Below are 27,971 nucleotides of genomic sequence, written 5' to 3'. Positions count from 1 at the left end.
ATGCATCCTCTAATCCCTTTTCATGCCTTGCCTGTTAGCCTGTTGCTTAGTGGGGAAGAGAACGCTCCCCAAGCCCAAGTTCATTGCTGTTTAGAAGAAGGGCAGCAGCACCAAGGGGATATTATGAGAGTTGTAAATGCTTATGTTTCACTGCTGTACTCTTGATAGTAGTCTCATCAGGATCCACAGAAAACCCATATCTACCTCCACCCCTGACTTTTTGGGAAAATAACCTTGCATCTATAATGCCTTCAAAAGCAATTAACACAGTCCTTGGTGTGTTTGCGTATGTTCAGACTAGCTGATTCTTGTTAAAGCTTTCTACGTATTAGGCACTTTACATAGATTACCTCATTTAATCCTTCTAATAATCCAGGGAGATTTTATAAAAGAACAGCAGAGACCCAGAGCTTGTGCAACTAAGTGGCAGCCCTGGGATTCAAAGTCAGATCATCTTGTTAACTAAGCCTTTTTCCACTACAGCATCCTGACTCTGTCACAATGATTGTATGTAATATAGAAATGTATGATACTGTCCATAATATTCGAGGCAAGTAGCAAGCACCGGGGGAACATCGACTAGAAAGGCCAACTCTCTTGCTCTTGCCAGAACCCTGACAGAATGCTAAGGAAAAGAGAAGACCACTAGGCCCTAAAATCCTAGGTGTCCTGACCCTAATACCTAGGCAGTGCCATATGGAAGCAAATCTCCCATAGTCCCTTCATTATGAGTTTACAGTGACATATGAAAGACATAAGTGAGTGACTGCTTTTAAAACACGTGCTGCTTCAAGATTTTCTGAGAGAGTATTCACGAAGATGTCCAGAGGCTCACAGAGCTGAGCCATGAATGGAAGCCTGCGGAGGCCAGGAGTTCTCTTTCAGGTTCATTCGTACGTTGCTGGGTGGCCATCAGTATGGCATTCGCCCTTGCAGGGCCTCAGGTCATTGCATCCATGGTAAAATAATATTTTTTGAAATATTAATCAGCATTTTTCCTCCAGGATTTTTCCTCTACATTTTTGGGCCCTTCCTCTTGTGTCCCTTTTTTCGGGGCCAGGAACGTGGCCACGAAGAAAGAAAAAGAATATCTCTTCCTACAGGGTAATGAAAGGAATCTTTACATAGCAAAGGCTTGGGAGACTGGTGATAAAAGCAAGGCTCCAGACTGAGATTCTCTGGGCTGGGTGGGGGAGGGAGGGAGTGTTGGAGGAGAAGTAATAATAACACAGATATTCGTGGGTTCCTGAAGAATAGGGACAAACTAGAGATGTGATTTTTTTTTTGAGATGGAATCTCACTCTGTCACTTAGGCTGGAGTGCAATGGCGCGATCTTGGCTCACTGCAACCTCTGCCTCCTGGGTTCAGGTGATTCTCCTACCTCAGCCTCCCGAGTAGCTAGGACCACAGGCCCCTGCCACCACGCCCAGCTAATTTTTTGTATTTTTAGTAGAGACGAGGTTTCACCATGTTAGCCAGAATAGTCTTGATCTCCTGACCTCATGATCCATCTGTCCTGGCCTCCCGAAGTGCTGGGATTACAGGCCTGAGCCACCGCGCCCGGCCATGATTCTTTTTGTAATTGACATAGGTTTGGGGATTTGGGAGGAAAGCAGAACCCATAGCTCCTTCCCAGGAGTTTATGAGCAACTCATTAATAACCTGAATGAAAAGAGCATGAAGAACAGCCAAGGGGCAAGGCAAAGACGCTGGAAAGAAAAGGCTACTTCCTTGGTGTACATTCACTGACAAACTCCTCCTTAGATTACAAGGCCCTTTGCTTTCTTCATGGACTTTGTCTTCATTAAAAAACAATCCCCAGATGATTTCACTAAGTGACGTCATCATCCAGCCCCCTCCCCTCCACCTTCCAACTCACACTGGGCTAAAAGTCTCACTCAGCTCAATGCTCAGTAAGCAAACTATGGATCAATAAAGTAGCCCAACGTAGCAGACGATGCATGATACTTGAATTCAGACACATCTGAGATCCAGTCCTAGCATCTCTGTGTGATAAGCCGAGTGAGCCACGTGATCCTCCATTCACTTAGCTACAAAACAAGGCACCAAACTCACCAGAGAGTTATAACAGGATTACACGAGAGGCCTGGGGAAAGCTCTTCTGAAACTACAAAACCCCATTTCACAGATGAAGAAACTGAGTCACCGAGTGTACTACGAGTTACTCAGTAATGAGCCCAAGGTTACAAAGTGAGCGGGTGGCCGGGCGGGCATTCCGGAGCAGAGCATAGAGCACTTGTATTCTGGGCCGGCCACCAAGTAGCAGTTGTCTTTTTATCTGTCTCTATCTTTAGCCTTTGAGATCAAGGAGAGCAGAGATCTCAACCCTGGAAAAGCAAGTACTGAAGACACGTTTGTTGAATGAGGAGTCTCATAAGGAGTACCAGGCTTGTACCCAGCCCTCATCTGTTGAATAAACGAGCAGTGCCCAGGAGCCCTGCGTGGGAAGGGGGTGACGAAGAGTAACGATTTTCAGTGAATGGATTGACCGAAACATATCCACGGAGATGTGCACTTTTCAACACATCTAGAAACCTCACAGGTTTGTCTTCTCATGGAATCTCCATGGTGCCAGGGGCAGTAAAAATGACTCTCCAGACAAACAAAAGCAGGAGAAGCCGTCTGGACGCAATGGCTCACACCTGTAACCTAGCCCTTTGAGAGGCTGAGGTGGGAAGGATCTTTTGAGGCCCAGAGGTTAACAGCAGCCAGGGCAACATAGTGAGACCTTGTTTCTATAAAAACATGTTTTAAACAATCCAGATGCAGTGGTGCACGCCTGTGGTCCCAGCTACTTGGGAGGCTGAAGTGGGAAGATCACTTGAGCCTGGGAAGTTGAGGCTACAGTGAGTTGCGATCACACCACTGCCCTCTAGCCTCAGAGACAAAGGAAGACCCTATCTCCAGAAACAAAACAAAAGAAAACCACAAAACAAAAAGCAGATCTTTACCCACCCCAGCTTGTTTGGGCCTACCTGCAGACCTGGGCGTGGGGCTGAATGTTGGGATCTCAAAGGAATTTCAAAAATCTGGCCCAGCCCCGGGGTAATCTGATAACTAAAAACTCATAAAGACATAAAGAGATCTTAATGCTTAATGAGGCGTTAAGGTCTTTCTTTATCTGAGAAGGAGAGGTTATGGTCCACAAACTGAAGGGAGCATTCCAGGTCTGTCTGTGGTGGAGAGGGTTGGAGGAGGATGACTCCACTTGGGAGTCCTCCTTACGGGGTCCTCCTTCCCGGCCAGGGAGGTAAAACAGACACAGATTAGGCTGCAGAGCTGTAAGCCCTAAGCGGACTGGCAGGCGCTGTAAGAGAGAGCAGCGGGTTCAGTGGGTTGTGGGGTGGGCAGGGGGTAGAGAAAGGGGACCGGTCACACTCAGCTGCAGTCCTCGCGGCCTCACAGGCCTGTGGTTGCCAGGACTTACATTTCCCAAGAGTCGTTAAAATCCTGACTTTTATGTGAAAGCTCTCATCTTGTATTGGCAAGTAAATCCAAGACAATTTCAATCACTGTGGGAGTCGAGCTAATTATGTCTGCAGGCTGGATTTGGTCTGTAAGCTGCCAGTGTGCCATCTCTGGATTAGTCACTGAAAAGAGTCAGGAAAGGTGATGAACCAGCACCAGCCGCCCCAGCTGGAGTCACGATGCGGCGGTAGTGAGAGAACCAGGTGAGGGAACGGCGCCAGGTGCGGCCGGGAAAGGCCTGACGTTCCTTCCCCAGGCTGCCCCAGGGAGATGGCGGAGGCGGGGTGCTGCTCCTGCTGTCTGCTGGAAGGAGGTGCTCCCTTCCCTGTAGGGCAGAGCCATCCTGCACCTGGCTGGCTCTGGGGTTGTGAGTGATCCTGTCTGTGGCATTAGTACCACCTAGTGGACTTCGCAGGAAGAACCGTATGTTGAAACCAAGTGGACAGTCATTTCTTTACCAGAGTGGTGGTGGTGAGAGCAGCAGAACGGCCAGGGCCCAAGCAAGTCAGCATGAAAGAGACCATAATAATGAATAAACTCAAAGCTTCAGGGGGATAATGAGACCGAGGCAGGGGAGCTAGTCTTGCTGCTTTCTCAGGCCGCCCAGTTGTTTGACTGAGCCTGTGGTCCAAGCGGATGGAATCCGCCCCTCCAGCATGGGGAGGCCCCCAAAGCCCAAAGACGAGGAAAGCCCCCAGTCATATTGAAACTTCCAGCCTTCTTTCTTTAAGCCTCATGAGAAATTAGGTGGGTGGTAATCCCAAATCAATGTTTGTGGCTGTGCTTATCCTGTTTCACAAGCGTAACATCTGTGTTTATAGTGTTTAAAATCTATTAAATTGTGTGTGCTCCTCAAGTCGCCTATTTGAATATTTTCCCTTCATAAAAAAAAAATTACTTCCCATCCCTTTTACTTTTGGAAAAGGTCACACTCTGTTTCTGTTTCCAAACTATGCTGACCCACATGAACTTCCTAACAAAAGTGTTTTCCTAAAACTCACTTGCTTGACCTGTTCCTCTGAAAGGGCCCCTCCCACACCTTAGCATGGATTTCCCCCCCAGATTCATCTACATTTGCTGCTGTTCCTCTCTGCAATTTCACAGGCCTGTGTGTCCTGTGTTTGTCTGTGCTTTTCCTTAAAGGCTCTGTACAGGCCCCACATAGACATCAGCTGTGAGTACTGGGCTTATCTTGATACTCTGACTCTCCCTACTCTGTCCACAGCATTTTTGCTCTTGCTGTAATTGCTAGCAGAACAGGGAAGAAGTAATCTGGTGTACTATTCAGCTTTTGAGTACTTGCTTCAGGTCACTATTTTGACAGTATTACTGCTAAGCCAACTGGGAAGGTGAATTTTGGTGATACCTCTGCATATTGAATAAAAGCTCCAGATCTCAGAACGTCGTTAGAGATACCAAAGCACTCCCTTGAACACACACAAAAGATGGGGGATTTCCAGGTCTTCATTGCATTTTTAACTGCCACTTTCAGGAAAGGCATTTTCAAGTTTGAGATTTTCCGGTTATAAGATGATCTGGGTCTGAAAGAGCGTCGATGGGGCAGTCAGATTTATCACTGCTCCACTGCGTGCTTCGTCTGCTCTTCCCACCCTTAAAACATCCATTGCTCAGAATGGAGGAAGCCCAGCAGCGTTGCTGGGTGGCATTTGGGAAAGGGAGTGGAGTTGTCACGCTACAAACAAATATAGCATTGATCCTACAGAGCAAAGATGGGGAAGGGGAGGGAGAGGAACCCGGTTGGACATTATGTCATGCCGAAGAGAATTCCAAGGATGGTTAAGAATGGCAACCAGAGGCCCGTGAAACTCCCAAGAGGCCAGCAGACTTCACTAGGCAAAAACCCAAGAAAAAAGTTACCCCCATGTGTCTCTAAGAATGGTGGATGTCAAGAAGAATGGGAACGAAGGGGAATTTCTAGGGTCCTTGTAAGTTTAAAAGTGCTATTAAGTGAAGTTATTTGAGATCAGCAGGGAATATCTTAATCTGGACTTCCCCAATGGCCAGTTTTAAATCTTGTTTACAACTCAGGTCAGAACTAATGGAAAACAGCCTTCGATGACTTTCAGAGACAGGGAACTTTGGAGAAAATGAATTTTATAGTAACATCAAAATGTCTATTTTAGCTTGTGCAACAAAGGGAAACCCCATCTGTACTAAAAATAAAAAAACAATTAACTGGGCATGGTGGTGGGCGTCTGTAATCCCAGTTACTTGTGAGGCTGAGGCAGGAGGATTGCCTGAGCCCAGGAGTTTGAGGCTGCAGCAAGCTGGGATTGTGCCATTGCACTCCAGCCTGGGGGACAGAGCAAGACCCTGTTTCAAAAAAAAAAAAACAAAACAAGTTCATTAGGCCCTTGCCTTCTGCACACCCATCACTCTTGGGAAAGAGCTAAGGTCCAAGAGCAGCTGGGCCTAGGGCCTGGCAATTCATTTCAATAGTACTGAGACGGTCACATCCCATTCCCGGGCTCTGCTTCTCCAGACTCCACCAAGTGTAGTTGTGGCCTGTGTCTCAAACGAGGGGTGCAGGAAGGATCAGAAATCAGGTGGGAGCCACTAAGAATAGCAGGCAGGAGCCAGGAAAGCTGTAGGGACAGGGTTCCCCAGAGACTCCCTAAAATCTGGAGACGGCACTGCAGGCTTCTGGTACCTCTCGTGCCAGGAGATGCTTCCTCATAGCCCAGAATGAGTAGCTGGCAACAATCAGGGGCTATCCTCTGAGGACCAGTCATAGTGTCTGTGATGGACCAACCTTCTAAAGGTGGACTGAGGCTTCTAGCTTATAAGCCGGCTGCATGGGCAGCCCCCGTCCCCTAGCAATGTCAACAATGACTTGTGCTGCCATAACACAGAGGCACGTGTAGATTCTATTCCAGGTTAGAATGTGTCTTATGCCACTGCCAATTGTTGCAGCAGCATAAAACAGAGTTCTGACATGAGACAAGTGTATTCCATTCCGACGACTGCTGGTTGATAAATAAATCAAAAAAGGCCAGATGACTTAGGTCAAGGTGAGTTTATTGTCCAAATAGCATAACCTAATTGCATTCAAAACCATTTTCAAATCCATCTTTAAACTAGTCAGAAAACAGGTTATTATTTTTTTAAATCACTTAACACTGAACAGATAAGACCTCTTAAAAGGCAGCTGACTATATCATGTCACCATCATAGCCAATGCAACATTTTTGCCACACTTCCTAAAAACCTTTTCGCGTACACTGATCATGCTACTTTAGCACTTTCTAACATCCTGACCAAATAGACACCCACACCGCTTATAGAGTACACTGTGAGAGAATAACATGGACTTGATATGGCATCACACTTGTTTCAAAGCAAAAAAAAAAAAAAAAGTAAAAAAGAAAAAGAAAAGAAAAGAAAAAAGTCCAAGACAAGAAACTATAACTGAGAGAGAGGAGAGAGAGAGATCTGAGGTACATGATATAAGGGTAATGAACATAATGGAAAAAATCCAATGGCCTGGTGATTTGCTGGGGATATAAGAGTTGGCCAGCAGTAAGAACTAAACCAATTAAAAGTAAAAATAGAAACTTTGTTTTTCAAGGACAGGCACCTGTCAAAAGACATTGGATACTGTAATGGCTACAGTCAGTAAGGCACTTTATTTCCCCAAAGTAGGCTGCAGGCGAAGGGATGCAGGCTGCAGCTGCAGCCTGCACGTACACATTTGCTGATGGCTTCTTAAAACCTGAGCCGAGAATAGGGTCTGATAGCCCAGCCAAGTTTAAAAGCAGACACACACGAACGTAGTGTCGTTGTGCCTGAAATGACCATTCTGGGTTGTTTAGAATCCAGAATCATCAAAAGCCATGCGGTATGAGGAAGTAATAAACGTCCTCTTGAATCTTCTCACCCCATTTTGCGCAAATGGATGGCTGCATGAACAGCTCTTGTAAATTGCTCTGAGTTCACACCAATAGAAACCTGCACTCATTCTATAGCTACAGAGGGTTTGCTGGTTTAAGGGGACTTTATCGTCTCCGCATTAATTTTCCTTTTAAAGCTATTCTCAAGGTTGGACTGTCTCAGAGATAAACAAAGAGGAATCCTTTTGGCTTAGAAGCCAACTGGCTTACTCAGACTTCCTCCCCTTCCTACCTCCAGTTCCCACGCTACCCATATTATCTTCTTGAACTAGAAAATCAATTATTTACATGACATAAGGTGCAAGTCTATTTCTTCTCCCAGCCCTGTCCCCTGTGGCCCATGGAGAGAAAATTCCCCTGCCCTCTTTGAGAGAGTCATCTGATCCTGCCTAATGTTCTTAACCTTTCAGTCCCAGAGCTCCCAGGGCACAGTCTGGAGAGGCCCTAGAGGTGCTAGACGGCAGGAAAGCGCAGCTCCGTCTGAAGAGCTGCCCATCCTGCTAGCAAAAGGATGCAGTGTGATGCTGTCAGGGTCGTCTTCTCCTTGGCTTTGTCACTTAAGCCATGTATGCCCCTGACCTGGTTGATAAGAGGCAGAACAGAGCCTCCAGTACAGAGCACACAGACCAAGGGTGACCCAGTGGTAAGGCATGCTGTGCTCTCCAGTGGGGTCCTGAGGCAGTTCAAAGTAAAGCCTCCTGGAAGAGCAGCCCCTTCTGGAAGGAGCTCGCCTCTCAGCACGCATGGGGTGTTCTGCGGAGGGAACTGCCCTTGGCTTTCTCCTGCAGGCTTCTGGGCTGTTAGGGACCCGCATGGAGTTTAATTATGCTTAGCATATATTTTTGGCATACTAGGATTTCTTCCCCCTAGGATTTGGCCAAAAGAGGGGAAGGATCAAAATTTGGCAGGCTGGGGGAACTCGGCCCCCACTGATGGAGAAAAAAAACAAACAGATGGAAGTAAAGACGAGACAGAAACACAACAAGGTAGAAAAAGACCAGGATAATTTGGAACCCCTTTAGTGGGAGGTAAGAAAAAGAAGAGAAAGAACAACAACAACAAAAAAAGAGCAAGTTCAAATCCACAGCGGGAGAGCCCCTCTGGAACAAAACTCCTACCAAAAAGACTAAGATCCAAGGAGAGGGCAAAATCCAGGATTCCTTCTTTTGTTTAAGCAGGAGCAGGCAGAATAGCCTAACAACCCCCTACTTTCCCATCAGCAGCCCCACACCCATCATCACACAAGGCCCCAAGGATGGGAAAGAGAAAAGCTAGAAGGACCCAGGGGCCTCGGGACTACAGGAAGAGTAGAAAGTTACAGACCGTAACTAGAGTCGGGTAGGCCTGTGCCCTTCCCTATTTGTCCAGTTCTTTCATTTGCTGCTGCCGTTTAAGCTCAAGGGTCAGTCGCCGTGAAATGAATTTGCACCTCAGTTTCTCTTTAGGCTCCAAGGTTCCCGAGAACGCCACGGTTCCCGCCTTCCCCATTCTGTGGGACTCCTTGGGGCCCAGGAGAGTGTGCTGATCAAAGCCGGCTCTTGAGAAAACTCTGGCTAGCTAACTTGCTGGCTGCTCCACTTTCCTCTCCAAAATTTCAGAATTCGCCACCCATTGTCCCACCAGAAATCCCCTAGAATTTTAGGGTCATGCTAACTCACAAAGCCCTGAACCCTTCTAAACACACTTCCCAGGAGACTGACTCATCTGGAATTTCACCTCTGTAGAAAAGCAGCCTCTTCACCTCCCTTCAACTATCATCCCATACTTCTCTGACCTATTTTTCTTATCCTGCCAATTCAGTGTGATTGAAAACCTGACCGTTTAGTACCGCTTAGCAGAGGACCTGGGCTTGCCTAGTGCTTGCCTGCGCGGCCGGAGACAGAGGAGGGAGAAGGAAGCACCATCAACGCTGTTTGCTATTTGCTGCAGATTCAGCTACTCGCAGATTCAGACCTAGGAAACCCACAGAGATGATCCTAAACTCAAGGTGTCCATGCCAGGGGAGGGGAAAGACGGAAGGAAAAACTTCAAGAGGAAAGGGCCCTTTGCACACGAAGCCCCGCTTTTGAAAAAGCTGCAAGATGAGGATCTCCAAACAGCCTGCTGGAATTCTTTTTAGTCTGTTTCCTGATACCTGGTACCTAAGTGCAAATTACGACATCTGAGTCTACTGCATAAATGTGTGTACTGAACGTCTGCCTTGAAGGGGAGGGAGGATCCCTTGGTTCAATGTATTTTTTCCATCATGATTAGGATACTGGGGGGTCTAAATGGGAGCCCGATGGCCTCCATAACCAAAAAGGTCCCTGGGAGTGAGACCGCCCTGCCTTCCACCTGAGCGGGAGTCGGCCCTGCTCACACCACTTCTCTATTCCTCACGTGAATGGGCTCCAGGCAGAAACTGTACGGTTGTGAGGTATTATGAAAACAAAAGCGTGAATCATTGTCTTTTGTAGTTATTGATTTTGTCCAGTAAACCTGAGGTAAAGAATACTCCGTCTTTGAAGAATGTGACCAGAGGAAAAAAAAAAAAAAAAAGGAAGAAACAACCACCATGAATATGCTACCAGAAAAAAACAAACTACGGAAGGGCTTTTCCAGTACGAAGAACTCATATCTCAACCATCTACTTCAGGACTTGGAATTTAAGCAGTAAAATAATATATTATAAAAATGTTTATAAAATAGCAGCACACTCTGTGAAACATTACAGCTAGGTACTGTCAATGTGAATAACGATGGATGATTTTAGCTTCTTAGCAGCGCAAAAAAAAAAAAAAAAAAAAGAAAAAACCAAACTGAACAAAACGAAATGAAAAAACAAGAGACCCCTAGATCATTTTCCATCTTCAACCCTCATGCTATGAAACAAGGCAGAATCTGTGTCTAAAATAATTCTTCAAATAGCCCTGTTCTGATTTTTCTTTTTCACTTAAAAAGGCAAATATTTTAACAAATAGCTTCATTACCTGTCAATTACAATTGTGCAAAAAAAAAAAAAAAAAAGTTGTTGCTCCAACCTCTTTGCTAACTGAATGCCTCTAAGAAGTGGAGAGGAAAAAAATTCAAGTACGCTGAATACAACTTTGCAATAAAATTAACAACAACAATAAAAAAAAAAAAAAAACGGAAAAGGGAACAAAATGCCACACCCTGATATCAGTTCAGCCATCTATCTTTGCACCAGCAATAACTTTTCTTTCCATGTCCAAAGGAGAAGTATAGAGATGGGAATTAAGATGCTTCTGTGCCATCAGAATGGTAACAGATTGTAGTTTACAGGCTTTTCTGAGGAATGTTGTGATGGGAATGTCAGCAGGAAGGGGCGTCTCTCGAGTCCTGGGAGGAGCACCAGAACTGTGTACCAAAGAATGGCAGATACCACAAGCGAAGAGTAACCCAGACTGGGGGCAGGAAGGGAGGGGGCAAAAGAGAAGAGGGGAGGAGTATTCAGCATGACTTGCATAAACCATCCCATCTATCGCTCGGGAACAATTTTTCAAAGTGCTTTTCGAATGGAATGGTTTATAACAATGCTAAACTGTGAACCAGACATGCCAATCAGCACCAAAAATTCGTTTTTTTCTAAGAAGAAATGCCAAGGCCACATTACCCTTTAAAATACAATAACAGAAAGGATTCCATTCTGGATCCCACCCTTGGTCTCCATCTGCCTCAGTTTCATGTGAGTTTTGGTGATGGCCCATAGCTACATTTCCCCATTAGGCAGCAATACGGTGGTGTCTGCAATGAACTGCATTTGGAAGAAGCGGGATGTCACAGAACATGAAACCCAGGAGCCAATCACCTGTGTCCAACTGGCAAAATAAAACATCTTTTTTAGGTAGCAGCTACTGTAGACAGCAAGAGGACATTAATGTAGAGATCCAACCACACTCCTGACTTAGTAACAGGTGGCTGAGAGCAAAGGCGCTTCTCCACCCCAAATGGTTCAATCATGTTGAGAGATTGTTTTGTACTCCTTCCCCATCATGTCCCTCCTTATTTCAATTCCTTCTTGAGTTCATTGCTTTGCAATCTAATCATGCCATAAATGGCGTACACAGTTCCTTGAAATTATACTACAAGGGGGTGTATGTGCTAGCTCATAACATGAAAAAAAAGTCTCCACTAATTTGTTCCCATATTGCAGGCATACATATTCTCTAACTACTCTGCAGGTTTTCCTGTAAGCATTTTACTATTACTTTTACATAATCAAACAATAACTGTTCGCATATACAAGGGATTCCCTTATGCTGTACTTCAAATAGGCACCAAATGCTCTTTATTATTCCGTTTTTATAGGACTTTTTTCTCTCACTTCTAAAAGATCTTTAAATATGATCTAGGTGGGGGCAGAATTTTTTTTTACGTTTCATCCTAAAACACAAATAACAAAAACATAACCAGAAAGAAGGAGAGAGCAGATTATGGACGCGTCTCTCTCTTTCGGCCCAACTGGCATCCTCACAGGTCGATATCCCGCACATCTGTAGGGGTGCTGGCTTGGTCCAGTTCATCCTCCGACTTGGATCCGTCGCGCTGGTCCTGACGGTACTGCTGCAGGCTGTTGAGGAGCACCGCCTCAATCTGCTCCTGGCAAGCTTTGAGACAATCCTAGAACAATGGTCCAGATCAGAGCTGTTAGCAGGAGAAACAGGACACAGAGCATCCTCCCAAGAAAACATGCATAATTTAGCTTGCGTAAGTCTATGCTAGTTCCCAGTTGAAATAAATGTGAAGTAAAGGAGGGGTGTTCTTAAAGTGCCAAGGAACCTCACTACTCTAGGTCGGGTCCGTGGGCTGGCAGTGTCAGCATTACCTGCGAGCTCGCTGGAACCGCAGGATCTCAGTCAATCCAGGTCGAGCTCATCAGAACCTGCATTTTAGTGGAGCCCAGGTGATTGGAATTCTGAGAAGCACTGGCCTAAATGACGGTCCACTTACGGATGCCTGGTAATCAAGGGGCCGACCAGATGCTTTCTGCCTGGGGAAGCTGGGAAGTGGCTACTAGAAAAGGGGAAGGCTACTAGAGGTGCTATGACATTAGCAAACTCAGCCCCTGAGAACTAGATAAGAAGGAAGCCAACGAACCAACGTACTGACACTCACATAAACTGTAAATACATTTTCTCACTCTTGTCCCCCAGGCTGGAGTGCAGTGGCGCGTTCTCAGCTCACTGCAACCTCTGCCTCCCGGGTTCAAGCGATTCTCCTGCCTCAGTCTCCCAAGTAGCTGGGACTATAGACGCCTGCCACCATGCCTGGCTAATTTTTGTATTTTTAGTACAGATGGGGTTTCACCATATTGGCCAGGCTGGTCTCGAACTCCTGACCTTATGATCTGCCCGCCTCGGCCTCCCAAAGTGCTGGGATTACAGGCGTGAGCCACCGTGCCTCACTGTAAAGACTTAAAAAAAAAATCCCCAATTTTTTCTGCTTCTTTACCATTTCCTTAACTCTCATAAAGATATAATGCAAAATGTCTACAACATTCTGGACCCTTGAGCCATCCAATCTGGGAATAAGCAAGAATATGCAGCATTGCTTTAGTTATCCGTCTATATTGTAGGGGAAATGGACAGTGTGTTTGCCCCAGGCAGGAGCTTCCCTTAGGCAGGTGACATGCGATGCAATGACAAGTCACCGGTATCACTAGACAGGGACCATTGCTGGTGTTAGTAAGAGGGTACGAACAGTAGACTTGCTTCTAACAGGCATTTTCTGGCCTCTCTCCTCTGCAAAAGTGCCTCTGTGCACTCTCTTAAGAAGCACATACATAAGCAAAATATGTTAAATTGAACCTCCCTGTGTCTTTTCATAGTTTAATACAAACTTCCCTTTTGCTTCTTTCACTGTGCAGTTCTCCCCACCCAGAGGTTTCTATTTTGCCAAGTCCAAAAGCATTCTCTTTATTTCCCAAAGATCTAAAATACAGCAGGCCAGGCATATTGGCTCCCGCCTGTCATCCCAGCACTCTGGGAGGCCGAGGCGGGAAGTTGAAACCAGTGCGACACCAGCCTGGACAACATAGCTAGTTCCCCATCTTTAAAAACAAACATATAAATAAATGAAATAAAGCTGCAACTAACCACTAAGGAACAAAATTTCCATACCCCTCAAATGTTCCTTTCCTATCGCTCGTCTATTCCACATTTCAGACTACAGCTTTCAATGAAAATTAAGATTAGGAACAACCACAGACTAAGAGGCCAAAGGCAGAGACAAAATGTCACCTGGAACAAGGAGATGAGGAAGGGTGGTATTTGCTGCCCACCTACCATGCTTGCAGGTGGCCCTCACGTTATTTAACTTTTCTTATCTCAGAGTTTCCCCACAAAACACTCAGAGTAAAGGGCAACTGAGATGATATTGATATACGTGCAGTGCTAAGTAGAGCTCGATAAATGATCATGATTATGTGTAACAATAAATTGGTCCTGGAACCTGAAAGAATCCCTCAGATTTATTTGAAATGAGGTATAGAATTGCCTTCAGTCAAGACTGGTGAAGTGTGTGTCAAGATCGTGTGTCTGGTTCTGGGGCGAGCGCTGAGCATGACAGACGTGAACCAGCGGCAGGAGTCTCCGTGCCACCCTGAACGAGGCTGAAACGGAGTCAGGCACTGGCCTCCAGGAATTGCTAAAACCTGTCAGACGTTCCTGTGGCATCTCCTGGTTACACCTGTCCGACCTGCTGAGCTGAATGAATGATGAAAAATCGCTTGGGGCTCACCTGCCTCATCCCTGTAGAGTTCTTCCCCAAGTTCTTCCCTCAAGGACCATGTGGCAGCACTGTCCTCATAGGTTACCACTTGCTAGGTGGGAAAAGTTAAGGTGTAATGTTCCTTTACTTTTTTTTTTTTTCTTTTTTTTTTTTTTTGAGACAGAGTGTTGCTCTGTCACCCAGGCTGGAGTGCAATGGCGCGATCTCGGCTCACTGCAAGCTCCACCTCTCAGGTTCAAGTGATTCTCCTTCCTCAGCCTCCTGAGTAGCTGGGATTATAGGCACCAGCCACCGCACCCAGGTAATGTTTGTATTTTTAGTTAAGATGGAATTTTACCAGATTAGCCAGGCTGGTTTTGGACTCCTGACCTCAGGTATCTGCCCGCCTTGGCCTCCGAAAGTACCGGGATTACAGGCATAAGCCACTGAGCCTGGCCTGAAAGTATAATGTCTTTAGGGGCACTTGCATTTCAGTAGATGTGTGAAAACCTTAAATCCTTATAATCTAAAAAATTTAATATTAAATATAGAATCAAAATGAATGTGGGGGTTAAAGGCAAAAAGCGACTACGGTCAAAACTACTGTGGAATGTCCCTTAGGAAGGTTCTACATCAGGGAGGAATGGCAAGTCTCATACCATCAGTTTTTCTTCTAAAGCTGGGATAGACATAGACAGCCCTTTCTCCATCTGAGCACCACGTGAAGGAGTTCACTGAAATGCCGGAATCATCGTGGTGTGAGATACTCTCTCCACCGTACATGGGCAAGAGCTGAGATCCAGAACAGCAGCTTCCACCCCACATTCCATCTGTCCTCCCTCATCTCCTGTAGCCACTCACTGAGTGAAACGTTGGACCTAACAATTTAAATTCATATTTTCTTCTTTCTCTTTTTTTTTGTTGTTTTTTTTTCTTGCAAAGGAGAATCCATTGAATCCAGGAAGTTCATGTGTAATGTTCCTCCACTGTTGAGAAGCTGTCGAAGGGGATGTTTACAATTGTTTTTTTCCAGGAGGCAGAGGGGCTAAATCAGACCACCTCCATACCATAGATTCAGTGACTATATACTTGTTTCCAACTGAATACCTGTCCATGGAAGACAAATCCTACCCAAAGCATAAGGCCTAAGAGCTTTTGTTATGTAAAGGAGATGGCAGGATTCTCAGCTGACTGAGGGACCGTGCAAGCGCGAGTTTTGGTAGACAATAGCTCTGAACTATTACTTTAAAAAGGAAATGCCCGTTAGGTGTAGCAATGTGGTACCTTGAAAGAGGGTTTCGCATGACATAGCCCTTGGTGAATACTTTTCAAGTTGCAGTTCCTGTGGAAGACCTTGCTCCTCAACAAAAACACTCTCGCCTCCTGCCCAATCCTGCCTTGCTCTCCTTCCTCACAGGCTGTGTTCTGGCCCCCGGCAAGGTCATCTGGCTTAATGCATCTTCTACTGCAATATGGCCAACTTGGGACTCTATGGCCATTAGTGAATTAACCATGCCAGCATGACCCTCCACATGGGGAGACCAGGCTCCAGAAAGCTAAAGACCTCGGTTTCAGGCCATGCACGTCTTCCCTTTGGGGTTCCCAGTGTCCCCACTTTTTCTGCTATTAGCCTTCCCTGCCAGCAGCCTGAGACCTTAAAGGAACAGTTCTGAGAAAACCCTACAGGAAGGACTGGGATGTCTGACTGTCACTTCTACTGGACTTTCAGAGCCACGGGACTTGAGGTGACATGTGCGTGCACAGTAGCGTTTTATGTAAGTTCCAGCCAAGAATGAGTGCGCAGGCTGTCCCACACAAAACGGAGGAAGGTTTCATAGATAGACAAAACTCTCTCTTTTCTTCAGTCGCATTTTGATTTCAATCCAAATCATCACTGACTTGACTACAGCCAGCTTTGTTTTGTTTTGTTTTTTGAGATGGAGTTTCATTGTCACTCAGGCTGGAGTGCAATGGCGCGATCTCGTCTCACTGCAACCTCCACCTCCCAGGTTCAAGCAATTCTCGTCTCAGCATCCAGAGTAGCTGGGATTATAGGTGCACGCCACCATGCCCAGCTGATTTTTCTATTTTTTATAGAAACAGAGTTTCACCATATTGGTCAGGCTGGTCTCGAACTCCTGACCTCAGGTGATCCACCCACTTTGGCCTCCCAAAGTGCTAGGATTACAGACATGAGCCACCACGCCCAGCCTGGCCAGCTCTTGCTTGATGACCCCTCTGACTGGAAGATAAAAGGATGACCAAAGCAGGTACTCCATGGATTGAAGAATTCTGAACTCCCTTCCCCACCCTCTTCTAGACTTACCTTGTGGCAAAGCAGGACGCTAACCCTCTCTGCAGTCTCTGCCTAACCTTCCTTCAGGTTCCACTTCCATGAAACTTGACAATGATCAGCTCGACTTTCAACTACACAAATCCCTCATTCTAGCTCAGCAAGACTAAAAGGGCAAAAGCCTGTCTTGTATAAATGATGTTGAACACTACTCTCTGATGGTGGGAAGAGAACTTGGCCTCTCCCTTCCGTGAGACAGAGCTCAGGCCCTGCATACGAATACCTTTGTTTAGCATGGCAGGCGCCCTTTTTGGACTTATGAAGGGCATATAAATTCTGTGTGCTGGTGGGAAGTGAAGGGAGAGGAGATTGTGCACTGCTGCTGATACGTGCAACTGGACATGCCAACTCCACATCGCCTGGGTCTTGCCCCAAGCAGGAGGGCAGGAGAATGCATGGGATTGGGGGGTGGGGGTGGGCATGGGGGCAGCCACCTGGAGAGAGGAAGACCTCCACCTTAAATCCAACCAGGTTGCTTCTGTGAGAGGATCAAGCTGAGAGAAGAGTGGAGTTAGTGTTTCCAAAGGGGCTGGATTATAAGAAGACATACATAAATAATCACAGACTTGGAGAATGTGGAGGTCTAAAGGGCCTTTGGAAATCAAGTAGCCAAATGCCCTCGTTTCCCAGCTAGGGAATGGAGCGTGGAGAGTTGACGTGGCTTGCCCCGCAGTGACATCTGGCTAAAAGCTCAGACTGGCTTTAGAAAGGGCAAGCCTCCAATTTCAGAACTCCTTTTTTCCTATATACCTCGACTTCTAAGCTCTAAGTAAAGACATACAGACCAGAGACTCTCCAAGAAAGAAAGACATAGCCCAAGTGGCTGGAAAACCACAAAAGCGCCTCTAATCAAAAGATGTTACACGCACGTAAAGTGCGGCGGCTCTAGGACATCAGCTTTCCTGCAGCCTCCAAAGCACCAGCCATTGTGTTAAGATGCCCCAAATTAAGCTGATTAAAAGGGAAGCCATAATGCTCGTCTGTCAGCCTGGACAGGTGGTACCCTACTGCGCTGGAGGTCGGGCAGACCTCCAGCTTCCATGATAGGCCCCCTCCCTTGCCCCCTTCCCTCCTGGCTGCCCCCGCCCCCACGCCTGGAGCCCTGACAGCAGTGTTTGTGATCTTCAGCTCGTTACAAGGGCCTCTGACTTCCTCTGCTTGCTGGCTCGAGCTCCGCGCCCTGCACCCTCCTCTGCCTCCATGAATGGGTTGACGGAACTCCTACCATTAGCCCTCAGTGTAACTGCACAACTCCATTGTCACACACACGCACTGCACTCAACAGGGGGACAAAGGGCTGAATGAGCCCCAGACCCGCGGCCAACTCAGGCAGAGACAACTTAGGAAACTATCTCATTCTTCCTTTCTTCACAGGCTGTTTGGCTTATTTCCTTGCATACCAAATGAGGCCCACAGAAAAATGAGGCAGGAGAGGGAGGCATCAGCCCCCGATTCGATTCCACCTCCCCACCCCCAGCTTCCAGCAACACTTCACAAGGTTCCTGACCACAGGCCCTCAAGAGTCCACAGAAGACAGAATCTGTAACAGCAGAGCCTTGAAAATGACCTGTGCGGAGAGTGCACCGGCGCTTCCAGCTACAGAGCAGACACAATGCTAAAGCCCATGAATCACACACGTGTCGAAACTGAGACTTCTTCTGGGGCGCCTCCACCTCCCTGCTTTTTAATAGCTCATTGACAACCACGACCAGAAAATGCCAGGATGACCCTAAGGAAGGGATATCCTGGAATCTTCTCTGGGCAATATTTAGGAATGTGTCTAGGGACAGGGATGAGCGTTGAAACACTCCCTTTTGGGTACTGTGTGCACTATTTGGGTGATAGATTCAACTGAAGCCCAAACCTCAGCATCACACAATATATCCCCATAACAAACCTGCACATGGATCCCCTGAATCTAAAGTTTGTTGTTTTTTTTTTTTTAAAGAATGTGACAAAGAATTTTGATGTGCCTTAGACAAAAAGAGGTTTATCAATATAAGGAACAGATGACTAGAGTCTTTATTCTGTTAAATATCTTGCAATGAACTCCACAACATCTTTATGGCCTGTGAGCCTCAATTCCACATTTTAGTTAATGAATTTGTGCAACTGTGTCATGTGAAAACGAAGCCACTTACTCTAAGACAAGGTTAGGGAACACTCAGAAGGCTCGGAAGGCCCAGACACAGAATTGAAGTTAAAAAAAAAAAGATAAAGCTTTTCAAAGGACATGGACAGACTAGTGAGTCGGAAACACATTGGAAATCCATCTGCCTGCCTTTGTCCCTTGCTCCTTCCTTCCTCTTCCCTTCCTCTCCTAAGCATCACTCCCGATGACTCTGCCAGGGGCTCTGGATAAAGAGCTGAGGAAAAGCTGGGCCTTATTCAAGAGGTTCTATAGACAAGGAAGCAGTGAGATCAATGCTGGCAGGCAGCCCGAGTAGTGTGCAGAGGGGACGGAAGAGGACCCCGATTCAGCCCAAGGAAGCAGGGCCACAGTCACCGGGGACCCAGGCCAGTGGCACCCTCCTCTCTCAAACCTACCCAGGCACTGGACACCCCCAATAGACGTTCCCCCTAAAGCCAAACTGCCTCTCTGACTGTTTTTAGCAACTCTTAGGATTGGAAGGAGAAAGTATTTAAAATATACCACCCTCTGAGACTTTCATTCCCTAAAAAACTGTCAGGCCCCTCACTCAGCTTTCTCTTTGGAATGAAGCGTTCTGGTTTATTTTGGCAACCAGACGCAGCAACAAAGGCCGACTTTCTCAGAGCCGCATGGGTCCCTCCTATCAAAGCTATCTGCTGCTGGCCAGGGAGCCACAGACTCGCCTGGCCATCTCACAAGAATCAGGGGGACCCTCTTTCAACAGCTCGATCCCCGACAACCCACAACCTAACCCCCAAAGGGGCAGAGAGCGCTGCAAGTTTGAAGAGATCATAAACAGCAAGGTGCGTAGGAGCTGACCTATAACTTCAGGGGCTCTGGGGGAAACCGTCAGCTCTTCCCGATTCCTGTTTGTCCATGCCCTAGGGCCAGGGGGCAAAATGTGGTCCTGTGTATTTCACTTTTCCAAGGAAGAGCCCAACATCAACCCATGGGCATTTCATAGCGTGGCCCGAGGATGTTCCAGACACGTGCACATACGTATATATGTATCCATTTATGTATGTGTGTATGTACATACATACACACACACACACATTTTACTGTCGTAAATACACGTAATGTCAAATTTCCCTTTTCAGTCACTTTGAAATGTACAGTGGCATGAAGTACATTCATACTCTCGTGCAGCCATCAGAACTCTCCATCTACAGAATTGTTTCATCATCCCAAACTGAAACTCCATACCCATTAACCACTAACTCCCCATCCTCTCCTCTCCCCAGACTCCTGGAACCTCTATTCTACTTTCTGTCTCTACGAATTTGACGATTCCAGGTACCTCATATAAGTGGAATCATACAGTATTTGTCTTTTTGTGTCTGACTCATTTCACTTAATGTAGTATTTTCAAGGTTTGCCCATGTTATAACAGGGAGTGGACTTTCATTTCTTCTTACAGTTGAATAACTGCGTGTCTGTACATTTTGTTTGTCTACTCTAAGAACAGTTTCTATCACTCAATTTTCTCTTCTGGGAGGCCGGCATTCTACATTAGGCCTCACAAGCTCCTTCTTCCGGCCTGATTTCCTACTGCATTTGGCGTTCATAACACATTACTTAGCACACCTTCATTTATGTTCTTCATTTGCCAGGGTTTTGCATGCTTTACTCTTGATTCATCATACGACTGCTAAGTTCCTTGAATGCAGGAATCTCATCCTCTACTTCCCATATGCCACCCATCCACCCCAACTTCTAGCAACAACTGGGCCCTCAGTAAAGACTTCCAGAAATGAATGAAGGAAATACACCACTTCTTGACTCATGAAATGGTAAACAGAGCTCAGGGAGCAAAACTCACCTCCCTCCAAATGCTAATGTGTTCTAAATTCTAGTCCTTTTATTTTTCTTCCCTCTGAGCGTCAGCTTTTCAGAGAACACAGGTTGATGGATGGGAGGAGATTTAGCATTTGGGAAGTTGCATACACACACACACACACACACACACACACACACACACAGTCTAGCCCAGAGCTGCTTGAACGTTTCCACTAAAAACATTTTCAGGGAGAGCAAACAAGCATCTGGGGTGCCAGAGGTAAGCCTGGAACTTCCTGAGGTCTCAGATTTGTATTTGAAAAAGTGTTATGAATTTTACATTTCACTACGTTCACTCTTGGTTTTTAAGTATGAAAATGTTCAACCCAGGCCCACTGGTGTGAATGAGGCATACACTGGCAGCCCCAGTTAAGAAACACGGTGTGTGCCCATTATAGAAATGAGATACCAACTCGACCAACAGTTGGGATTTATAGGAGGACACCCCTACACCAGCTTCGTATCCACTTCATGTTCATTTGACAGAGTTGGCCAGCTGACTTAAATGGACTGGCTACGTAGTATCGGAAAAACGCAAACAGTTTCTCCAGATGAGATGACAGACTGACTTGCCTGCAGTCTTGAAAAGCCAAGAGAGTTAGCAGCAACTCCCCGGAGTGAAACTGACACCACTGTCCATGTGCGATCAGTAAGCGGGGACAGAGGCAGGTGGGAAAAGGCTGGAGCCGGTAGGGTGGTCAGCCCATTAGAGCAGGTCTATCAACAAGCGGCGGGGGTGGGGAGGGTTACAATGCCTGGGGGCAGGAGGAGGGGGGTGGCCGCTCAAACTCCTGTCACCGACATCTTTGTCTCCACACATTGAGGAAGGGCTTGTCTTAAATTGGCTGGGAGTCCTATTTGTAAGGCAGCCTTAATTGGAGACACTGAGAAACGGAGGAAAAAGTGTACCATTGCTATAAATGTTAAGTCCTGTCCACGATTTTCCTCTGGAGGATTAGAAAAGCATTCTTCATGCTGCACCGGAGGGAGCTCTTCAGTCTGCGTTTTGGAGCCCTCGTTTAAAAAGCGTTATGTTTGGAGCCCGCATTTTAAAACCATATCTAAGAACTATCTCGGAGGAGGATCCCGGATTTGCTCGGTCAGCATCTCCCCGCGCCATTTCTCTGAGCGAGGAACAAACGCCAGGAAAAATCCAGGTGGGCGGGAGAGGAAGCCAGGGAGCTGCAGCCGTGGGCTCTGTGAAGTTTAATCTGTTCAGTAGCCCTTGTGCAGGCCTCAGCCATAGGCCTGTAAATCACATGATCCCTTAACTCAATAAAAGCCCACAGAGGGCATCTGAATCCCCCCGGACCATCCAGAGGGTGTCATCGTGAAGTGCCCAGCATTCTTCAGCCTCTCCATGGTGATGCATGAGGGCTCAGGGCCAACAACCCTCTCTCGGGTTGACTTTAAACCCAAGGGTTTTTTTCAAACCAAAAGATCCCAGGAGCGGCAGCAAGGGTGGAGTGGAAAGTTTCCAGGGGGCAGTCGGAGCTTGGGGGTTCTAGTCCCAGCTCAGCCACTGCCCAGCCCCTCCTGGCTGGTTACTTCAACCCCTGCCCTGCCCGTGGAAAATAAGGAACTGCTTCTCTGACCTCTCAGCACCGTCCTGGCTCCAACGCCCTAGGACTGCAGCTTCCTACCAATTCAATTCGGAGTCTCACTTGACCCTGGTCTCTCTCAAAACCTTTCTTCTCAGGAACTCCGAATTCTGGCAACAGGAAGTAACAGCCTCTGAGCCGTCCACAGGGCACACAGAATGGGGAAGCTCCATAGCTAATAATAGTTTCTTGAGTTTGTATGGCACTTTTGTCTTTTGAAAGCACTTTGTCATCCATTACTGCATTGAACAAAAGGGAAGAGAGAGCGGGGAGGGGTCGAGAGGTTTGCCAGGGGCGGACACCGTTCTCACAGTGGGGCACCTCTTGTGTGTCTGCTCCGTCCACTGCAGCTGAGTCCTGGCTCTCCTTTCTCCTCTGTGCGCCTTACAGCCTCAGCGTGTGTGAGCAGACACGGCGGCTCTTCACTGCTGGGCAGAGGCAGCCCGGCAGCGTGTACAAATATGGCAATGAAGCAACAACTCAGACCCACTGGGAAGCCCACGCCATAGAGGAACGTCGGTAAACAGCCCTCCCGCCCCCTGCCCCCCGCATCTGCTTGCTGAATTTTCTTCTGTATTTTGTGGTGCACAGCTTTTCAGAACCTTAAGAGGGCGTGTCACCTGCTGAACTTTGTACTCCCTTGATGTCGATCTTAGAAAACACACCAAAAAAATACCTCTGACACAACATCATCAAATCCGACGTCTCTTTCCCTGAGCTGAGAAGAGACATCTGGACTTAGCCAAGAAGGTGGTGGCCACCTACCACGTCTGTGTTGGTGATCTTAGCCAGCAGCTCAGTCAGGGCATCACAAGTGAGCGAGCTCACTTCCTCATCCTGCTGGAGCCCGCAGATGGCTGCTCCCACACTTCCAGTTGCGATCATCGATGGTGGGTACATGGCAAACTTAAAGTCTGCAAGGAATGAGAGGCAGAAGGTCAGGCCACAGAACGCATTCGGATCCTGGAGCTCCCTGACGCTGCAGAGACTCAGAAACAGGATGGCAGCGGGTCAGCTGCACGAGTGACCCCCGTGCCCTACAGGCATGTCCTCCCTCGAGTTCTTTCACAAGAAGCCTGTGTTTATTTACCATCACCGTGGCTGTTCCAGATTTAAATGGAGGAGACTGAGGCAGGGAAGGAAGGCAGCTTATGTAAGTGCACACAATGAATGCACAGAGGATTCAAGGTCCCCAATCCCCAAATGCCAGTCATATTAAGCATGTGCGAGGTAACATTCTTGACCCTGGTGGGGGCAGCAAGGTGAGCGAGTCATGGTCTCTGGAGGTGATGGTGGGAACAGAGCAGAGAATGCCTGAGACCAGTGTAGATAAGGTACCCCATGGGCCATGCAAGCAGGACAGACCGGGGGTTCCAGATGTGAGAAGGAGGGAAAGGACAAGGAGGTGGGAGAAACGGGCAAAATCTATGCAGAATGCTAATTCAGATGGGATCTTGCTATAGTCTCTGGACAGGCATCAAGGATTAATATGACCCCCCCCAAAAAAAAGATTCGATTTAAAAAAGGAAATGAGAGAAGCAGCAATGCAGCAAGTGGGCGAGTCGGGGCTGAATTCCACCCAGTTCCCAACCTCTGGCCCAACAGCAAGAACCCTCAGAACATTAGGGCAGAGGATTCTAACCCCAACATAGGGCTCTAACTAAGCACCAAAGATTAATCATTGCATCTGAATCAGACGGGTGACTTGGTTTCCATATTATGACTCATGAGCCTGAAGTCCCCATCTTATTACTAAGAGAAAAAAATGTGACTTGCTACAGAGAAGTGCAGAATGAGGATAATAAATCAGAGGGCTTGAACCCCATCCACTGCCATTTCTGACAGCAAATACAGAGGATGCTCCCGTGTGCTGCAGGGCTCCTCTTGAAAGACCAGACCCCAGGGGCTGCGTGGCTATGATCCAGCAGCTGCTTGGTCCACCAAGGGGAAATAAAGACAGCCAACTTCCTCCTGTTACTGCTGCCGACAGCTACCAATGACCACCATATGCAATACGCTACACGTTACGTCCTGTTTAATTCACCCATCAGCCACAGACAGTGCACAAGAGCGTCACCCTAATGGTATGGGTGAGACCCCTGAGACTTCTGAGAGTTCAAGTTGCCCCTGCTCACGTTGACATGACATTAGAGTGGGTATAGTTTCAGTCATCACCCCAGTGACGGTCCTGGAGTGCAGTAAGTCTTCCAAAGCGTACTCTTCCCAGTTTTAGCATTGCTCTAGTGAACTTACTGTGTGTAGACATGGAAGGGGCACGTGGGGGCAGGAGACAGAGCATACAGGGAACCGTGGGTCACCCTTCAACGTATAGCAAAAATAATCAGGTTAAACCTACAAAACCAGCCCCTCTCATATCTCCCCTTCTTCCTATACACGCTCTATTACAAACGCATTTTCTACAGCAGCTGTTTTAATGGTGGGCCCATTGCCCCAGCATCAAGTTAGACACTGTGGATCCCTGAGCCAAGCATAGCCCTCCCCTCCCATCACGAACGCAGAGCAAACCTGGCCATCTGCCTGTCTCCTTGGCTTTTTTTCCCATCGCCCTCTCACCATCTCCACCTCTTGAGGGACGTATATAATGGTGCTACGCCCACGCCTGCTGTCCACCTGCCCCTCCTATGCCTTCTCATCTTCTCTGTCGCCACGGACAGTGTGACAAAGCCGGCCTCCCTGCCTCTTGCTCTGCTGTAGGTCCCTTCCACATGGGTCACAGGAGAGTGCTTCTCTGCCCAATAACCTCGTTAGCTCCCCCCTGTGACATTCATAACACAAGCGGGGCAGCCGGCCCATGGCCCTGGGCCCACAAAGGCCCGGGTGGGAGCATCTGCCAGGGAAGGGGCAGGAAAGCATCCCCGGCCCTCCCTTCCCTCTGCCACAGGCCTCAGACCGGGAAGCACACCTCACACGTGCCCGTCTCTGCTGTCCCACTGCTAGCAAAACCAACTCTTATTACTGGCATACAAATGAACTTCTGGAAGCCAGCAGGCATGGGGGAACAGGTGTACCAGTGGCACAGGGAGACTCTACCTCCCTTTTCGTTTTACTAAGAAAGTTTTCAGGGGAGTCCTCCTGGGGACATTGTCCCGTCCCACGGAATAGGGGAGCACTTTGTGCTTGAACTTGGCTGCCTCTCAGCAGCTCAGAGTGGCACCAAAGGAGCAGCGTGTTCCCACAGCCAGAGGAGAAGAGCCGCCGGAGACCAGGATGGCGGCCGTGCTGCCCTCTGTTGCCTGTACCCAGGAGAGGAGCATCGTCCTTTGGATCCCTGAGCACGCCCCACCTCTCCTCCAGGTTAGTCAAATACTGAGGCAACATCAGCCCTCCAGCTAGGTCCAGACGTGGGACTGTGGGCAAATCACTTCCTCTTCCCAAAGGCTTGCTTTCCTATTTGTCTAATAACTGGTTGGGTGAGACAAGTGTTTTTCTAACTTCTAGCTGCAGGTCATTAATGGGTCATGAAATGCATCTGTGGGTCGTGACCAGCATTTTTTGTTGTTGTTCTCCTTTAACCAGATAGAGTAGGATAGAAAGTATCAGGCTCACTGCATGTACTGAAGAGCAAATATTGTTCGGAGAAACTTTTGTATCCGTTTGATATACTTGTACAAGTATCCTGAGTTGTGTTATAAAATGTATTTCTTCCTTCATGGCTTAGGTCAGAAAGAGTTTAAAGATCGTGGGCAGGATAATGTCCCAGGTGCCTTACAGCTCTAGTTTGCTCTTTGAGGATCTGGAATGGGAATGATTCCCAAGGAGAAGAACAATGAGGAGACGATAGAATGTATTGCGGCCACTAGCAGCCAGCGAAGTCACAAAGCAGCCGTCTCCACAGAGCAGCACCACCTCCCCGTGGCACCTGCACCAGGGCTGCTGCTCCAGGACCGCTCTCAAGGACATCCCCCTCTCTACCGGGAGGGGATACTGAACAGAGAGAAAAACAGAAAAATGAAACATCATTTCATCTGTGCACTAGCTTCCTAGCTGTAACTAGCCAACCCCCACCCTCAACTGTGGAAAGCTGCACCTACCCAATGCAGCCATTCCTGGAAACCATCAGCTTTGTCGCTACGACAGGATGGAGAAATGGTCGCAATATCCACTCAGAAGAAGGAAGCAGAAAACCAAATTACATGCATGCGATGATGAACATTACAACCATAGGTACCTACGTACACACATGCCTGTGGATGTACCGGAAGGATGCACAGAAAATCAAAGCTGTTCTGTTAGGTGGGAGAAACGCAGACGAGTTTGTAAATTTTTCGCATGATATTATTTTAACAAATAAAAGCCAGGTAAAAATTTATCAGCAGTCTCTTAAGTCTCTTGATCAAAATGCCAACAAGCTATACGCTGGTGCAGAAGGCGCGCTCAGGGGTGAGGGTATACCCTCTCCATCCTTAATTGCCCACCTGGAGAGGTGAGATGCTGGCAACTTCCTGAGATCCCTCCTCCTGCAGCAGAGAGAGGCAATGAACTGATCGGCGATCCATTTTCACTGACTCATTACAATGTGCTCCTCCCTGTTCCAGGCAGCATGGAGGACTCCCCCCAAAACGCACAACATTAAGACTTGTTGGCCGGGCGCGGTGGCTCAAGCCTGTAATCCCAGCACTTTGGGAGGCCGAGACGGGCGGATCACAAGGTCAGGAGATCGAGACCATCCTGGCTAACACGGTGAAACCCTGTCTCTACTAAAAAAATACAAAAAACTAGCCGGGCGAGGTGGCGGACGCCTGTAGTCCCAGCTACTCGGGAGGCTGAGGCAGGAGAATGGCGTGAACCCGGGAGGTGGAGCTTGCAGTGAGCTGAGATCCGGCCACTGCACTCCAGCTTGGGTGACAGAGCGAGACTCCATCTCAAAAAAAAAAAAAAAAAAAAAAAAAAAAAAAAGACTTGTTAAGGCTGGGCATCAATGCATTGGATAGCAGAGGATGGTGTGCTCTAATGGCTAGGTCTGTACTACTATAGGGATAACTTCTAAAGAAACTTCTCAAAGAAAGGAGGCTCTTGAAGGCCGGACACAGTGCCTCACATCCGTTAATCCCAGCACTTTGGGAGGCCGAGGTGGGCAGATTACCTGAGGTTAGAAGTTTGAGACCTGCCTGGCCAACATGACCCCGTCTCCACTAAAAACACAAAACTTAGCCAGGCATGGTGGTGCGCGCCTGTACTCCCAGCTACTCTGGAGGCTGAGGCAGGAGAATCACTTGAACCTGGGAGGTGGAGGCTCCAGTGAGCAGAGATTGTGCCAAGCACTCCAGCCTGGGTGACGAGAGCAAGACTCTGTCTCAAATTAACAAAAAAAAAAAAAAAGAAAGAAAAAAAAAAAGAAAAGAAAAAAGAAAGGAGGCTCTAGAGTGAAGAGGAGCATTTGAGACACTTCTCAGAAGACTCTCCAGGGAGATGGGAAGGATTTGGAGAGTAGACCCAAAAAGCTCCGAGCTGGAAGGTGAAGTGCATGGAGTTTGGACAACCTCCACTCCTGCCCCAGTCCCCACCAGACCCAGGAGGGCCTTTCTCCAGGTTGCAGCATCTGGGGATCTAAAGAGAGCAGGAGCAGCCACACACCTTGCCATGGGGAACAGAGGCTGTCCCAGGGCCTAGGCCTCCAGCCCTCCTCCAACCAAAACAGACCTCTGGAGAACACAGCTCACTGGTTCAGAGTATTAGCTCTGGAATCAGACTGAGGTTGAATCTCCATCTACCACCTACCAAGTGTGTGAAGTTGGGCAAGTTACCTGACCTCTCTGAGTCTTCATTTTCTGATCTGCAAATAATGAGAATAGCAATACCCACGTCGTAGTGTTGTTCTGAGGATTAATTTAAAATTATCCTTGTAAAAGCACAGTGCCTGGTTTAAGGCAAGCAACGAATGTCAGCCAGCATCCTC

At 47.5% G+C, this 27,971-nt stretch overlaps 1 protein-coding gene across 1 annotated transcript in view; it reads right to left on the bottom strand.

The window, feature by feature from the left end:
- Positions 1 to 6,512: 6,512 nt before the first annotated feature.
- The window catches only part of CCND2 (cyclin D2), a 31,878-nt gene continuing 10,419 nt past the window's right edge, over positions 6,513 to 27,971 (bottom strand). The window contains exons 4-5 of the mRNA XM_015150849.3: positions 22,820 to 22,968; positions 6,513 to 12,021 (exon numbers count right to left, since the gene is read on the bottom strand). Coding sequence (XP_015006335.1) covers positions 11,872 to 12,021; positions 22,820 to 22,968 — 299 coding nt within the window. The 3' untranslated portion in view covers positions 6,513 to 11,871. The remainder of the gene's footprint in view (positions 12,022 to 22,819; positions 22,969 to 27,971) is intronic.

The sequence above is a fragment of the Macaca mulatta genome, chromosome 11, assembly GCF_049350105.2.
Source record: "Macaca mulatta isolate MMU2019108-1 chromosome 11, T2T-MMU8v2.0, whole genome shotgun sequence".
Taxonomy (NCBI): Eukaryota; Metazoa; Chordata; class Mammalia; order Primates; family Cercopithecidae; genus Macaca; species Macaca mulatta.
This window is presented reverse-complemented; position numbering and strand designations above follow the sequence as displayed.